The sequence below is a fragment of the Aplidium turbinatum genome, chromosome 5 (assembly GCF_918807975.1).
Source record: "Aplidium turbinatum chromosome 5, kaAplTurb1.1, whole genome shotgun sequence".
NCBI classification, from domain to species: Eukaryota; Metazoa; Chordata; class Ascidiacea; order Aplousobranchia; family Polyclinidae; genus Aplidium; species Aplidium turbinatum.
In genome coordinates, this window is record NC_137476.1 from 17,876,043 (window position 1) to 17,891,944 (window position 15,902).

At 37.0% G+C, this 15,902-nt stretch overlaps 1 protein-coding gene across 3 annotated transcripts in view; it reads right to left on the reverse strand.

Moving 5' to 3' along the window:
- Positions 1-14,628, reverse strand: part of LOC145770852 (long-chain fatty acid transport protein 4-like) — a 106,744-nt gene extending 92,116 nt beyond the window's left edge. For all 3 annotated transcript variants that reach the window (XM_082582592.1, XM_082582591.1, XM_082582590.1), the window contains exons 1-2: positions 14,488-14,628; positions 8,553-8,756 (exon numbers count right to left, since the gene is read on the reverse strand). In XM_082582592.1, coding sequence (XP_082438718.1) covers positions 8,553-8,756; positions 14,488-14,516 — 233 coding nt within the window. In that variant the 5' untranslated portion in view covers positions 14,517-14,628. The remainder of the gene's footprint in view (positions 1-8,552; positions 8,757-14,487) is intronic.
- Between the last annotated feature and the right edge of the window lie 1,274 nt (positions 14,629-15,902).

Consider the following 15,902-nt stretch of genomic DNA (forward strand, 5'->3'; position numbering starts at 1 on the left):
GACCGATCCTTTGATACTTAGACAGTGCAGATAGATTAAGCAGATAACTTTAGATTTCTCGTAAAATACTTCATTTGGTGACACAAGCATGAAAATTGGCACATATGTACCTTAGACCATGTAGATTTCAAAAGTTTAACCAAACGAAAATTCAAAGCGGCGGCCCGTGACGTCAAAATTCAAAATGGCAGCCATTCCGGTCTTGGACCGACGTAGGAAAGTTGTTTTATGAGAGCAATTTAGGTGTTTTTCATCTCTTACTATCTTGAAAATGTTTTTTGTGACATTTTTAGCCAGTGTTTATGATTTCAGATTGTACCTCTAATTAAAAATCTTCACAAAAACGGGGAAAAAAACGTTTTTTAGTGTTTTTAGCGAAAAAAGGGTGGTCATATGTTACTTAAAAAATGATAGCCTCAGCTAAATCCCTCGTTACTGTTTACCCTCAAATTCAGTGTATTTAAAAAGAGACAGAAGTAGGGGTCCAACTCGAAAGTCACCAGAGTAAATTTTTCGAGCAAACAGAGGTGGTATTTGTAGTAAAATCTGATTGTAGTAAAATATATAATCTGATATTGCGTAGATCAATGTTAGACTGTAATTCCAGCTTTAATGGAAATTTTGATGCTGAGTACATGGAATCATGTGTACCGCGGCTACCGCCTGAGGTTGCACAATTTGTATCCAGTATTTCACATGGAGCAGGCATCAAGTCACATATGGAAAATGGGACTTCAAAAGCCGATGTTGCAATAGTACAGCTCATACAATTCAACTGTTTTTCAACTTACAATGCAGATGGAATGTGCCACAGACATACAAAGAACAGAGAGCCTGCCTTTCCTGTTTTCCTCGGATTGTCAGTGTATTCTAAAACACGAAAGAGATAACTTATTGATACACTCTTTAAGAATGAACTCAGTATCAGCTATGACAGACGTTTAGAGATCTCAACCCAACTCGGAGAAGCAACAGTCAACAGATTTGTAAAGATAAGTGTTGTTTGCCCTCCAAAGCTTAAGTTTGATACTTTTACTGTGTCGGCAGTTGACAACATTGACCATAATCCTTCGGCGACAACAGCAACAAGCTCATTCCACGGAACAAGCATTTCACATTTTCAAAGCCAGATTGGTGGAATACCACAGAACAAACTGGAAGTTTTCCGAAGTGTAAAGAAGATACCAGATTTGCCTGACTCGTACACGGTTGCCAAACCTGCATTTTTTGCTGAACAGCCACTTCCACCTGCGTATGACATACAGAAAATACCTAGCCCATCTCTATTCCTGATTGACAGACAGTTCAACTGGCTAGACCACGTACTTCTCACTGAAGAATATGATGACAAGGTGCAAGCAACGTGGTCCGCATTCAATGCCTCACAGATAAAAAATCACAAATTCGACGTCAGCTTTTTGTGCATTTCACCACTTTTGAGAGATAAAGCAGACAGTGTGTCTACAATAAAGCATGTTATGGATCAAGTCCAGCAAACTAATCTTAATCCGTCTCAAACACCAGTCATTACAGCTGACCAACCTCTTTTTTGCACTATCTAAACAAGTGCAATGGTATTGGCCTGATGAATACGGCAACTTGGTCATCACCATGGGTGGTCTTCACATTGAAATGGCTGCATTAAAACTATTAGGTACATTTCTGAAAGGTAGTGGCTGGACAACTGCTCTTGAAGAAGCCAAGGTAGCATCATCAGGTACAGCAGAATCTTTCATTTCTGCATCCAATGTAGCAAATACTAGACGTATCCACCAATTCACAGCGTGTAGTTTGTATGCATTGATGCGTTCTGCGAAAGAAGTGGAGACACCAGGCTGGATTTACAATGAGGTGGAATTCAAAGAATGGTGCTCCAGGAAAGCGGATGATTTTCCAATGTTCAACTACTGGTACACTGCATTCAATCTGGAACTCTCATTGCTGGGTTTTGTGGGCACTCTCCGGGAAAGAAATTGTCCAGGATACAAGGAGGCTCTGGCAATCCTCCTTCCAAAATTCTTTAGTGGTGACAGAACTTACTACTCAAGGTGGCTGACCATACACCTACTTGACATGTTGTCATTGAAAGATAAATTTCCTGATGTTTATGAGCAGTTCATGAAAGGGAAGTTTGTGGTTCAGAAGACTAACAGAGAATATTCTGCGATTGCTATTGACCAAGCCCATAAACAGAATAATACTATTATGAAAGGAGATGGAGGGATAATTGAAATCACAGAACACGAATCAGCCTTGCTACGATGGACGGTAGCAGGCCCTGAAGTCTGTAGAATTATACAGGAATATGAATGTGTTTCTAAAAGTCTAGAGAAAGTATCCCTAAATCATCATGAAGCAACACCATCAGCACAGAAAGCATTTCTCAAAGACGTCATTTCTCTCACCCGAACCATTGAAGAGATGGGCAATCCCTATCTTGAGGAGTCAACTTCAGATCTGCATATTCTTAATACGAAAAATGTCATGGAGCAAAAGGTAACAGTTATGCTTAAGACTATGATACAAAAGGTAAAAATCAATTGGAAAACTTCACATCAGAATTAGACAAATTCTACTCACCAATTGCTCGGAACAAATTCACACTGTTTAACTCAAAAAAGACAACACGAAAAGGGAATCAGAGCACATTGAAGGGTGACTGCAGCCTTTTTTCAAAGCTCTTTATTTCATGCCAGATCCGACAAGTTGATCTGCCTGAATTTTTTAGCCATGAAAACCAACGATTCCCAGCAGCTTTAAGTTTAGGAGGTGATCTTTACCAAACACAGAAATCAGATTTAATGGGTTGCCTAGAGAAAGTGGTACCTGCACAGTCTGCTTTACTGGACGATGTAGACATGATGGTGATAGATGGAGCATGTTTAGTGCACTCTACTACACCAAAACATCATACGTTTGGAGATTATGCCCAGATGGACTTCGTGGAGAAAATTAAGCCATATGCCAGAAAGCACAAACGAACGGATGTTGTGTTTGTACAAGGACGGAAGCATCAAATCTCATGCTCGCATAAAGAGGGGTAATGGTAGCAGGCGGAGAGTTACTCGAGATGGGAGAGTCCCAAAGAACTGGCCAAACTTTTTGAAAAATACAGACAAAAAAAAAAACTTTATCCATTCTTAGCTGATTCCATCCAAGAATTCATGCCACAGGATGATATCGTTTACGCTTCCAAGACTGAAAAAGCTGTTACTAATAATGACAATTCCGCTTTAGTCAATTTGAGCTCAAACCAAGAAGAAGCCGATACCAAAATGTTTGTTCATCTTCATCATGGTCTCAAGTATGAAACTGAAACTATACAAAAAGCAGCCATCCTGGCTAATGACATTGATGTGGTCGTTATTGGAATTGGCTTGTTTGAAAACTTGAGCAAGGATGGACTTCACGAACTCTGGATATCTTTCGGGAGAGAAAACAAAAGAAGATGGATTCCTATTCATCAGATATTTTCTGTCCTGGGTCCACAGAAATGCAAAGGGCTGTTGTTCTTTCATGCCATTAGTGGCTGTGACTTGTTCAGGCATGAAAGGAAAGGGGAGAAGTCGTTCTTTGCAACGTGGTCAGTGTATCCAGATGTGACGCCAACATTTCAGAAGCTCAGTCAGTGTCCAGAGGAAATAAATGCAGAAGATTTTGCGATCCTTCAAAAATTCACGATATATCTTTATGATAAAAGTAGCACTGATGATAAGGTAGACAGTGCAAGAATGACTTTGTTTACACTAAAAAATAAACAATATAGGCTAATAATATTCCACCAACAGAAGATGCGCTGAAATTGGATGCACTTCGGGCAGCATATCAGGCCGGACACATTTGGGGACGAGCTCTTGAAAGGAGTCCAGAATTGCCATCTCCAAGTAGAAACTGGGGGTGGAAATCTGGAGATGGGGGAACATGGGACATTATGTGGACAAGTAAAGACCCCGTAGCCGAAGCATGTAAAAAACTAAGACGATGCAATTGTAAAAAAGAATGCAAAAGCTCTAAATGTAAAAATGCAAATTTACCATGCACTTCACTATGTTCCTGTCCTTGTGACTATGAATAGATATTATTTACATGTGAATCATTGTCATGAACATGATTTACCTAGGCTACTCAGTAGTAATAACTGATAACAGAAATGTTGACTGTAGGCTACATGAATTGTCTTTAAGAAAGTATTTTAAGTCTGTTTGGGTGGAAGTATCAAAGCTTAGACTATTCTGCACACCTGACTGTCAAATTTGTGAAACCCTTTCTCTGTCCATAGTACGTTATACGCACTTGTTTTTGTTGAATACCATCTTAAATCATTCATATTGTCTTAAAAGTAACATTTTCAAGGTAGTAAGAAATGAGACACATCTACATTGCTTTCATAAACCAACTTTCCTATGTCGGTCCAGGACTGCATGGCGGCCATTTTGAATTTTGACGTCACGGGCCGCCATTTTGAATTTTCGTTTGGTTAATTAAACTTTTGAAGTCTGCATGGTCCAGAGTACATGTGTGCCAATTTTCATGCTTGTGTCACCAAATGAAGTATTTTCAGGGTTATCTACCTCACTATATCAATAAACTAAAAGTTTGGTATGTTGTGGTGAAAAATTGTTTTTTAGATTTTGTCTTTTCACTGACACTAATAACTATTCAAAAAGCCTGATCTGTTGTTAATGATAAATAATTTGTAATTATTATTTATTTGTATCAGACAAGGTTGTCCATATTAAAACCAAAACACAAAAAGACAAGACATAAGGAGTCACTTGGATGACATGTGCAACAAATCATTGTAGTGCTTAAAAAATGTCGTTTTATAAAAAGCGTCTGAGGACATTAATGCTATGATAAGAGAATTGAGAGATTTGTAACAACGTTGCACAAAGGCATAAACTGTTTTCCGCAATAGAGCATCAAAACTTATAACATTTGCATTAACTTTACATTCACATGCACTAGTGAAGCGAGGCATATTGTGTAGAATACGAAATGAGTCATTGTAGGCACTTCTAATCCGATTGATCGTAGAACAGCGATAATTGTGCCAAAGTTGACAAGCATAAAGAGATGTACAGTAAGAGCAAAGCAACACATTTTTTACTCTTCGTGAACATTTGCTATATTTATTTTTTAATTTGCTTACAGTACAATAAAGAGATTTAACTTGTCGCAGTACCGGTATGTCCTTGTCATCTGATAATGAGGACGTGATATACACACCTAAATACCTAATATTTTCAACAAACTCGATCGGTTCTTGGTCAACAATAATTTTTGGGGAAGCAGACAGATCGAAATGTTTGGGCTTAAATAACACCCCAAAGGATTTTCTACAGTTAAATGTAATGTCATGTTGCTTAGCAAAGTCTTGGCAGATTTCAATAAATTTACATAAACCAACAAGGCTAGGACAAAAGCAGCAAAGGTCATCAGCAAACATAATGTGATTTACCAATGCATTCCCTACATAGCAACCCACTTTAGACATGTTAAGCTTTTTGGATAGATCATCAACATAAAGGGCAAAGAGGTGTGGACTCAAAATCCCACCCTGCCTCACCCCATTTAAAACATGAAAAGGCTGAGAGAGGTGGCCACCCCATTTTACACGCATAGTTTGATGACTGTACCAATACTGTAACAAACGGACAAATTGCATAGGCACTCTTCTTTCAATTATTTTTTTAAACAAAGTGTGATGATTAATTTTATGAAAAGCTTTAGAGGCATCTAAAAACATGGAAAAGACAGGAGCAGTAATAAAGATGGCCAAATCTGCTGCTGAAAGAAAAAGAAAACAGATTCAAAAAATGAAAGATAAGGGAACCTATGAAAACTACTTGAAGCAACAGAAAAAAAAATGAAAAAGTTTAGGGCAAAACAACATGAAGTTATACAAAAAATGTCAAACATTGAAAAAAATAAGGTTGTTGAAGCAAAAACAATGTATGTATGAGCGACGGAGAAAATCTCTACACCGAGAAGGACAGAAGAAGACTTCTGACTCAGCTGCTCCTTCTTCCTCCCTAACTGTTACAGTGTCTCCCTCAGACTCTGCCTTCAGGAGCAGATCAAGCTACGGTAAAGCTGTAACACGTGCGAAAAGAAATCTACCATATAACCCAAGCAAAAGGCGTGCAGTTGTTCGAAAACTTGCCTGGGAAGAAATGACCAAAAAAACCTTTGCACTCAAAATAACCAACCCAAAGAAGAGAAAACTAACAGAATTAGACAAAATAGATATGTATCATATAGGCTAAGTAATTTCTATCAGTGTGATGACATCTCAAGACAATCACCAGGAGTGAAAGATTGCATCAATGTTGTAATTAATGGAGAAAAAGTATTTAAGGGAAAAAAAGAGAAATCATTTATATTGTACATTATTTCATTGAAGTAGCTTAGCAGTGGTGCCCCAAAGTACTGGCACCCATTGAAATGTTTCTGTGATTCACCTGGGGTGCAAGACTCATTTCAGTTTTACAAATTTGTTTACACAATACTGGCATTTCAATAGAGTGTGCTGTCAATGAGCAGACTTTTGAATTTGCATTCACAGCACCAATTTTTAAGATTTGTTCCTTGTCCCGTTACTCACAACAAACTTTAGATTTTTGAAAAAAGTAAAAAGTTCATGAATTTCTCAAATAGTGCAAAATTTAGGTCCAAGTCACTGATAATTAATCTCATAGGTTTCATGTTTTTACATCATATCATATTTCTTAATTACATCCAAAAGCAGTCAAAATGTCCCGTTAGTCACATTTGGAATTGCCTTGTAGGCTATGTATGTATGTGCATCAAAACATCAGATTTCAACATCAAAACATCAGATGTGGTAATGTGGCTTTTGTTATTGACACTGTCTTTTGTGACGTATTCTCGAGCAGTGTTTGCACTTTTGGCTATTTTGAAAAAAGTGAAAATAAACGAAACATTGGACTTTGGGCCTTGCCAGCGCCATTGAAAACATTTTTTTTTCGGTAATTTTTCTTGAATTGTATTCTTGAATGTTCAGTTTACGCATTTTAATGCTTAGTTCCTGTTTGAAATTTTTATTGAGTAGGCCTTTAATCAAAAACAACGGAGATGATTCAATCGATGTCAAATAGCAAAACAAACAAAAAATAACAGTTGATGCGTCCATTTGGAAATTATGACTGATTAATTATTATTACCAGGTAAGCTATAAAAACACCTTAATCTTAATGTTAAGCAACAGAAAGCAAGATTGTTAAAACTAACTTTTAAATTGGGCGATCCATAGGCGCCGACTTTTCAAAAAACCTTGGGGGGCGAGAAAGGTGATGACGTCATAACCATAACGCTATTTCACTCAATTAAAATAGTCTTTGATTAAGCTTACTGTCTTGTTTATATTGACACCTAGGTCGCAACCGAATTTATTAGAACCGCTGCTTGAAACGATTAGTTTTACGCATGCAGTACACCTACTGTAGTCCTAAAAATTTTGATATTAGCTCGTAATTAGAACAGCTGGAAAACAAACCGATTCATTTCCTTTTCGTGCGAGTGAATAACAACGATCAAGACATTCAAGGTTTCGAAATATAACTAAAAAAAATCATGATCTCAAGCAGAGTGGAAACCGGTTACCAGTTTGATTAACCTCGTTTCGCTAATTACTTACCTTCAATGCGTTAACAACGGCGAAGTGTTTTCTCTTTTGTTTTTTATCGATAGCCTTTTATCGAATAGGTAGTGCAAGAGTGTATAACTGTATATTGATGAGTGTATGAAATGTGTACATTTTAATAATTTTATACAATACATCAATACAGTGCTTATTGAAGCAAAACACGGATGACAGTTTTTAAAAATGCATTTTTTCTTTAAGGTCTAGTCACTTAATTGTTCGTTGTGTCGTAGTTTCAAGTTCAACTCGATAAGTTTGTTAAAACCGATTTCATGTTTGAAGTCACAAAAAACTAACAGACGTTTGGATAACTCGTGAAATGAGAATAAACATTCAACCTCGCATTCGCTTTTTCGGTACCACGCGTTTTGACTTTGAAGTTGCTCCTCATGAGCGGGAAGATAAGCAGTGTGTGACTGTGAGCGTGCTCATCTCAGTAGTAATTCATGTTCCAGAGAAAGCCATGCGATCAGCTGCTATTTTGCGGGCAAGAGCAACGTAGGCTGCTTTTCGCCTTTGACATTCTTTAAGTCCGTTTAAATGATGTAAATCTCTTTAGCTAAGTATTTTATTTTTGAAACACCACTTGTAATTAGCCATTTTTGTTACCCCTCAACCATAAATTTACGGGGGGCGCCGCCCTCGGCCCCCCCGGAAGTCGGCGCGTATGGGGCGATCATTCATTTTGTCTATTGTAAGCTACCTAGTACCTATATTATATAATTCCTATCAATATACATATGCCGAGCTGTGATTTTACAATTCTTCGAAAAGGGCTTTGTCTGAAAAAGGCTGTATCCCAATAGGGATTTTTCCGAATCGGATTCTCCCAATGGTAGCAAACCCTACAATTGCACACATATGGTAATATTAGCCTAAAATTTACCTTAAATCTCGAACTACAGTCCTCAAAAAAATATCAGTTGGATTGTAGCCCCCAGTTGCAAGATAAACTATGAAAACCATTAAAGCAACAATCGGTGTGCTGGAAATGGTAAAAGTGTACAATCCAACACCAAGCATCCCATATGCCAAACTTTTACCACTCATTGTCAAAACAGTTTTGTCTGAAATGACATGGTAGACTTTCCTGAAAATGAGCAAAGAAGTTTAATCAATTAATCATAATACGAAAGCATTATAATACTGCAAAAAGTTATTGGGTTATGCTGGACATCTTGGTATCATGCATCCTAAGCACAAGCTAGTTCAACAAAAAGAAAAATAGGCATACACATTTGAAATACATGTAGTAGCCAGTGGCGACTCGTCCATAGAAACTACAGAACCCCTTGCACATTTCAACATTTTATTTATTTTATTAATTTCACGTTTTTTTCTAATTTTCTCTATAGATCCTACCGACTAGAAGTTTCATGATTTCTGGATTTTAAAAAGTATTTTCAAGTTTTATATTTGGAAGACCTGAACCGCAAGCTTTTATAAAAGAACAAAGATAATTTGCAAAGTCATATCGTCATTATTTTGGGTGAGGTTGTTTTAAAATCCCACAATTCTGAACTGCAAATTCTGCAGTTGCTGGTCAGGCTAACTACTGTTGCAAGTATACTTCATCGTTTTCAAACACGATATTAGGTGGCTGCGACTGATGCTGTCATAGGAGCCGATTTTTCAAAAAACCTTGGGCGAGAAAGGTGATGATGTCATAACCATAACGCTATTTTACTCAATTAAAATAGTCTTTGATTAAGCTTACTGTCTTGTTTACATTGACAACGAGGTCGCAAACTGAATTTATTAGAACTGCTGCTTGAAATGATTAGTTTTACGCATGCAGTACACATAGTCAGGGCTGTGATTTTTACCCTTTTTTGTGGCAATGCTGCTCGACACTCGACAGGCACTGTCAGTATTCGACAAACGCCGTGACTTACAGAAAAAAAAAATGATGGAGGACGTCAAGTCAGGTCGAGGAACAATTGGCGGGGAGAGCATCAAGTGATGCAATTATAAGAGTGCCAGCTTATGTAAATTTCCTTGCGACAGGTACTTCAAGGCAAGGCCTAAAAGCAACACTTCACGCGAGAAATTCCCAAGGTGTCTGCGCCGCCACTTTGAACACTGCGGAAAAATGCTTTGAAGGTCAAACGCCTGGCATCAAACGTTTTGCCACACACATTTCGCGATATTCGACACAGTGGATTTCTTTTATCTAGATGAAATAACCTAGGCTACTTTTAGTTGTCAACGTTTATGCCAGTTTGTATTTTGCTGTATGAGCCTGGCTCATACGGCAGGCTTATAGCTCATTGAGCCAATTAACAATATTGCTCTGTTAAAATGATTCTGTTGGATACTTGTTACGAAAGTTTTTCACATCTAGAAAACAGCCTAGTTTCCGACTGGACGTTCAGAAATACAGATCAAAAAAGCCGCTTGTATGAATGTGCCAAGCTTGTGTGAACAGAAGAATTAGAGGCTATACAGTATTTACAATAGCCTATATGGTAAGAATAGCCACTAAGTAAACTTAAATCTACCTTGACAAAAAAAAAGTGTTTCTGACCTATGTCGAACCAAGGCCATATGGAATATAGTGTCACTACCGATGAACTATAATGTCGATGTGCGAATTTGCGACCATAGAGGTAATTGCGTCCCCTTCACAATTTTGCAAATGAAAATACTTTAACAGAAAAAAAATTAACAGTTTTTTTATCAATAATGTTATCACAACTTGTGCATTGTGCAAGCTTTATCTTTTTACGCTAACTATGTGACTTGTTTTTTGATTTGGCATCCCAACTTTCAAATGGCATAAAAATAAATGTGTTAATGAGGAGTGCTTTTATCATGATCTGCATTACTGCATGTTCTTTCTGTCATCGCATTATTTATATACATACCGCTCGTTTTTTATGAATTGTATTATTAGGCGGATTGCGCAGCATTATTTTGCCACAATAACAGTGGTGTTCGGATGCATTTTGAAATTAAAACAGCAATCACAAAATCACTATTGTAATTTTCATTCACACAACAATACCATCAAATTATTACATGCTTAAGAATATGAAAATATCTTTATAATAAAAAATGAGTAGGCTGAGTGGCTGACTGTTTAAGTTAACCCTTTGCGGTCGTCTGCAAATTTCCCTATGTGCGTTTGTTAGTCGTTTTCGAAATAACTAGCAAATAACTCGATTATTGCAATATTTGAAGTATATATATATATAAAAGTACATACGGTAATGATTGTAAGCAAATTATATGAGCCAGGTTTAGAGACTTGCGTAATTAATTGATCAAGCTTTCACCACAATAAAAACGGCTTCTTCAGTTTCTTATTCAAATAGAATTCAAATAACTCGATTATTGTATATTTGAGGTACAAAAGTACATAATGCTTGTAAGCAAATGATATGAGCCAGGTTCGGAGACTTGTGTAATTTATTGATCAAGTTTTCACCACAATAAAAACGACTTCTTCAGTTTCTTATTCAAATAGAATTCAAATAACTCGATTATTGCAAATTTGAGGTACAAAAGTACATAATGATTGTAAGCAAATGATATGAGCCAGGTTCGGAGACTTGTGTAATTTATTGATCAAATTTTCACCACAATAAAAACGGCTTCTTTAGTTTCTTATTCAAATAGAATTAAAATAACTCGATTATTGCATATTTGAAGTACAAAAGTACATAATGATAATAACTGTAAGCAAATGACATGAGCCAGGTTCGGAGACTTCTGTAATTTATTGATCAAGTTTTTACCACAATAAAAACAGCTTCTTCAGTTTCTTATTCAAATAGCATTTATTGGTTTCAAAGTTACTTATTTGTATTTTTTTCTGTGTGATATTTTTTGAAGCATTTTTCTGAATGTAACCCAGGTTGTCTTGAACATGTCTCGCAGTGATAGATGGTCTGAATTCGTTTCGTCTTCCTATCACTGCACAATCCTTTGCTCAATTCCATTGGGAATTTTCGCAATAAAATGCCGCCCCGACAATCGTTCAGTTTTCTGCTCGTCACAATGCTTTCCGTGTCTTCTTGAATTTTTGTTGCGGACACTTCCTACCAGCTGTGTAACAAGGTTTTTACGGAAAGTCTTATGTCTTGCAGCATTCAAACCTTGCTGTTCCCTGTTGATGTTGTACAATAAAAAGCTATTGACAATACCCACCTCAAGTAACCAAAAAAAACATATTACGCCACCACTTCGCTGATTTTCTCAGAAATGCATAACTGCCACAGTAGTGATCGGCTCTGTCCAGTGTCCACTCCACCCATATATTTTGTGTACTGTGAAATTACCACCGATTTTGAAATTGTTGTTGAATTTTCATTGCCCAAGATTCGTTTCACATTCTGTATTATATACAGATGATAACATTGTTACCACACGTTTGTCCTTCCATTGTAGAGCCATTACGTTGTGATTTTTTCTCAGTGCTACAACTTCATGCAGTTTTGGTTTGCTTTTCTTTTTGGAAAAATCAGTAGGCATACCTTTTCTGTTTGCCATGACAGTTCCAGTGAGATGAAAAGACATTTTCCTCAGCTCTTCACATAAAGTTGGACTTGTGTAGAAGCGGTCTGTAAATATGTGGTATCCTGATCCACTCGCAGAAGAAGATAGCATGTTGCACAATTCTAACACAATTCTACTGGTGAAAGGCAAGTCAGGCCTAACCAAACCATCTGTTGTGTATTTGCCATAATAAGGAACAAATGCCACAATATAAGCAGAAGTGCTGTCAGACATGGCGTATAGTATACCCTGAGTCCCCATTTTGTAGGCTTGTTGGGGTTGAAGCATTTCCATAGGACTCGCCCCTTGAATCCAATTGTGCTTTCATGTTCATCTGGCACAAAGTATTCACAGCATTTGAGGTTTATTTGGTTGACCAGATTTTGAACCTTGTCCCGTGAAATCCTTGGCCAACTGGTGTTGTATGTGCAGCACTCAATAAATTTGGAAAAAGCGTTGACGGGAAAATACATCTACAAAAAACGGCATTCTGTCTATCCACTTTTTTGAAAAATACTCTTTCATCTCACATCTATCATTCAAACCCATATTTATCACAACTCCTAAAAATGCTTTCTTTTCCTCCAACGTTGTGTTTTTCCAAGATTTCCAAATAGAACGTTTGCTCAGTGGTGAAGCAGATTGAATTTTTTCATCTGCATATCTGTTTGTTTCCTGAACAAATTCATTGATAATATCATCAGAAAAAAACAATTGAAAAAAACTAATCTCGTCTTCATACTGCTCACTAGTAGGAAGCCTGATGCCTGGATTGCTGACATTGAACGGAAACTTTTGAAAGTTACTGTCAGTCGATGGATATGGTTCCCAAACACCGTTAGTAGTGCTGGAAACATTGACATCAGCAACACTTGCAGAACGGTTAGTTACATTACTAACGTCCATATCGTCTTCATCAGAACTTTGCCATTCATCAGACCTTTCATCTAAATCTTCTACTGAATCAGCTTCAAACTCCATCTCTTCCTCTTCACTGGAAGCTGTTTCATCAGTACTTGAAGAAAATAAGTCCAATACATCATCCTCTGTCGAAATGTGTCTAGCCATATTCATACGTCAATTGCAAAAAATATAATAAATTTGCTAGATTTGCTTGACTGACCAACCGCAACTACTTTTATTTTGCATGCTTTGATCCTCTAAGACAGTGCTTCTCAACCCCTGGGTCGCGACCCAAAATTGGGTCGCCGTTTCATTTGGCTGGGTCGCAGTAAGATGTGGTACCGGTAATAAAAGATAATGTCTCTTGAGCAAAGTTAAAACTGCCTACCACTACTTTAGTTTTCGTAATTTCCACTATTCAAACTACGCCGCAGGTTTCACTAGACGATTTTGCCACACGCAGTTTGGATGAAGTGTACACAACAGCCTACACACTACATTAGGGAATTGTAACAATTAATTGCTTCAAAAACCACACCAAACATAAAGATCGTGTCCCAGGAAATAGCATCATTTACTGTTTTGAATTAGTTACTGGAACATACGGAGTTAAGGCTTCGACGATGTCCAGCTTGTCATAGAAAGGGATTTGGGTTCATTGATACAAAAATTTGATCATTCCTGAAATTGCAAAGGATTTGGAATGGATGCGCATTAGGGTGATTCATAAATTGAATTTTTTTTTAATTCAATGGGGCACCCTCTTGTAACGTGTCAATACTTCGCTATTAATTTAACCCTAATATTTGGGTCACTACAAATAAAGGTTGAGAAGCACTGCTCTATGAGAAGTAATAGCAACATATTTTCATAGCAACTATGCTTGTTTGCCGAAAATTTATGTTTGGCAAGAAACAGTCGCCTGACGAGTGTGCAAAGTGGAATTTTAGGAAAAGGCGAGCTATACTCCCCTTACGACTAAATCGGCAATTTTAATTTTCCGAAGGCGAGCCAGACTCGCCTGTTGACCGCAAAAGGTTAACAAATACGATCTTCAGCGGTCATTGAAAAAAATGGTTGTCAATACACACATAAACTATAGTATATAATTTTTATACAAGTTGACGAAGAAAGCGATGAGTTACAAGGCTTTTAATCCAAGCTTTTGTTTGTTGTTGAAGAGTTAACAAAAGAAACAGCAACTTTATGGTGAAATGACTATGCTTCTGAGGTAATGGGCACTACTAGGTCTGTGCACAATGGTACGGTACTACAAACCTCTAAATAACTAGGTGTAATACCCATTGTCACTGTTGTAGGATGATTTAATTAACTATTCCATTAAAGTTGATTCAAAATAAAAGAAAAATGAAAGGAATCAAGAATACCACAGTTCGCAAAGTCTTAATTCTACTCACCTAAGAATGCATACTGGTGATAGAGACATGTTTGAAACAACTTCCTCTTCAACGAGATTTCAATGTTCAATTCCAATTTTGATAACATCAAGTTCTTGATCATGCAAGACAAACTAGATTTTTTTTAAATGTAGCTCTAACTCTGCAAACCAAAACATGAGAACTTCCACAACCACAACAACATAAATTCTTCAATAACAGTTTGTTAGTTATTTTTATTTTGCGCAACGATCAGAGTTCAAGGTGGATACCACTACACCTTGCAAGTTTACATTTTTCAATATAAAATGGAATTGTTACCTGACTTATTATAAGTGTAGTGAGGCAGGGTAAGCTTATCCCATCATCTGAGAGCAAAATGGTGGTCATTTTCGGATTTCGCATGATCAAAAGTAAACCATAAAAAACAATACCACCGTCATTCTGGCAGAATAGTTTTTCCGCTTTCCGCCTAAAAAAGTTATCCGTGAATAAGTGCGAGGCATAAAATGCGACCAGACATACATTCGAAATATCTTAAATAAAACTATGATCCGCAACACGTGCCACTTAAATTTTACATGCATCGGATTCAGTATTAAATTACCTTTCCAGGGATGTGCACCAATAGGTGCGCATATGGAAGGAACTCCTAGCAGAACGCTTCAAAGATGGAGGATATATTTACGATAAACATTAAAATAATACGATTTTTGCATAATTGACACCTCTTCAAACATCTTGGAATAAAACTATAATCCGCAACACGTGCCACTTAAATTTTACATGCATCGGATTCAGTATTAAATTACCTTTCCAGGGATGTGCACCAATAGGTGCGCATATGGAAGGAACTCCTAGCAGAACGCTTCAAAGATGGAGGATATATTTACGATAAACATTAAAATAATACGATTTTTGCATAATTAACACTCCTTCAAACATCTTGGAATAAAACTATAATCCGCAACACGTGCCACTTAAATTTTACATGCATCGGATTCAGTATTAATTTACCTTTCCAGGGATGTGCACCAATAGGTGCGCATATGGAAGGAACTCCTAGCAGAACACTTCAAAGATAGAGGATATATTTACGATAAACATTAAAATAATACGATTTTTGCATAATAGACACCTCTTCAAACATCTTGGAATAAAACTATAATCCGCAACACGTGCCACTTAAATTTTACATGCATCGGATTCAGTATTAAATTACCTTTCCAGGGATGTGCACCAATAGGTGCGCATATGGAAGGAACTCCTAGCAGAACGCTTCAAAGATGGAAAATATATTTACGATAAACATTAAAATAATACGATTTTTGCATAATAGACACCTCTTCAAACATCTTGCAATAAAACTATAATCCGCAACACGTGCCACTTAAATTTTACATGCATCGGATTCAGTATTAAATTACCTTTCCAGG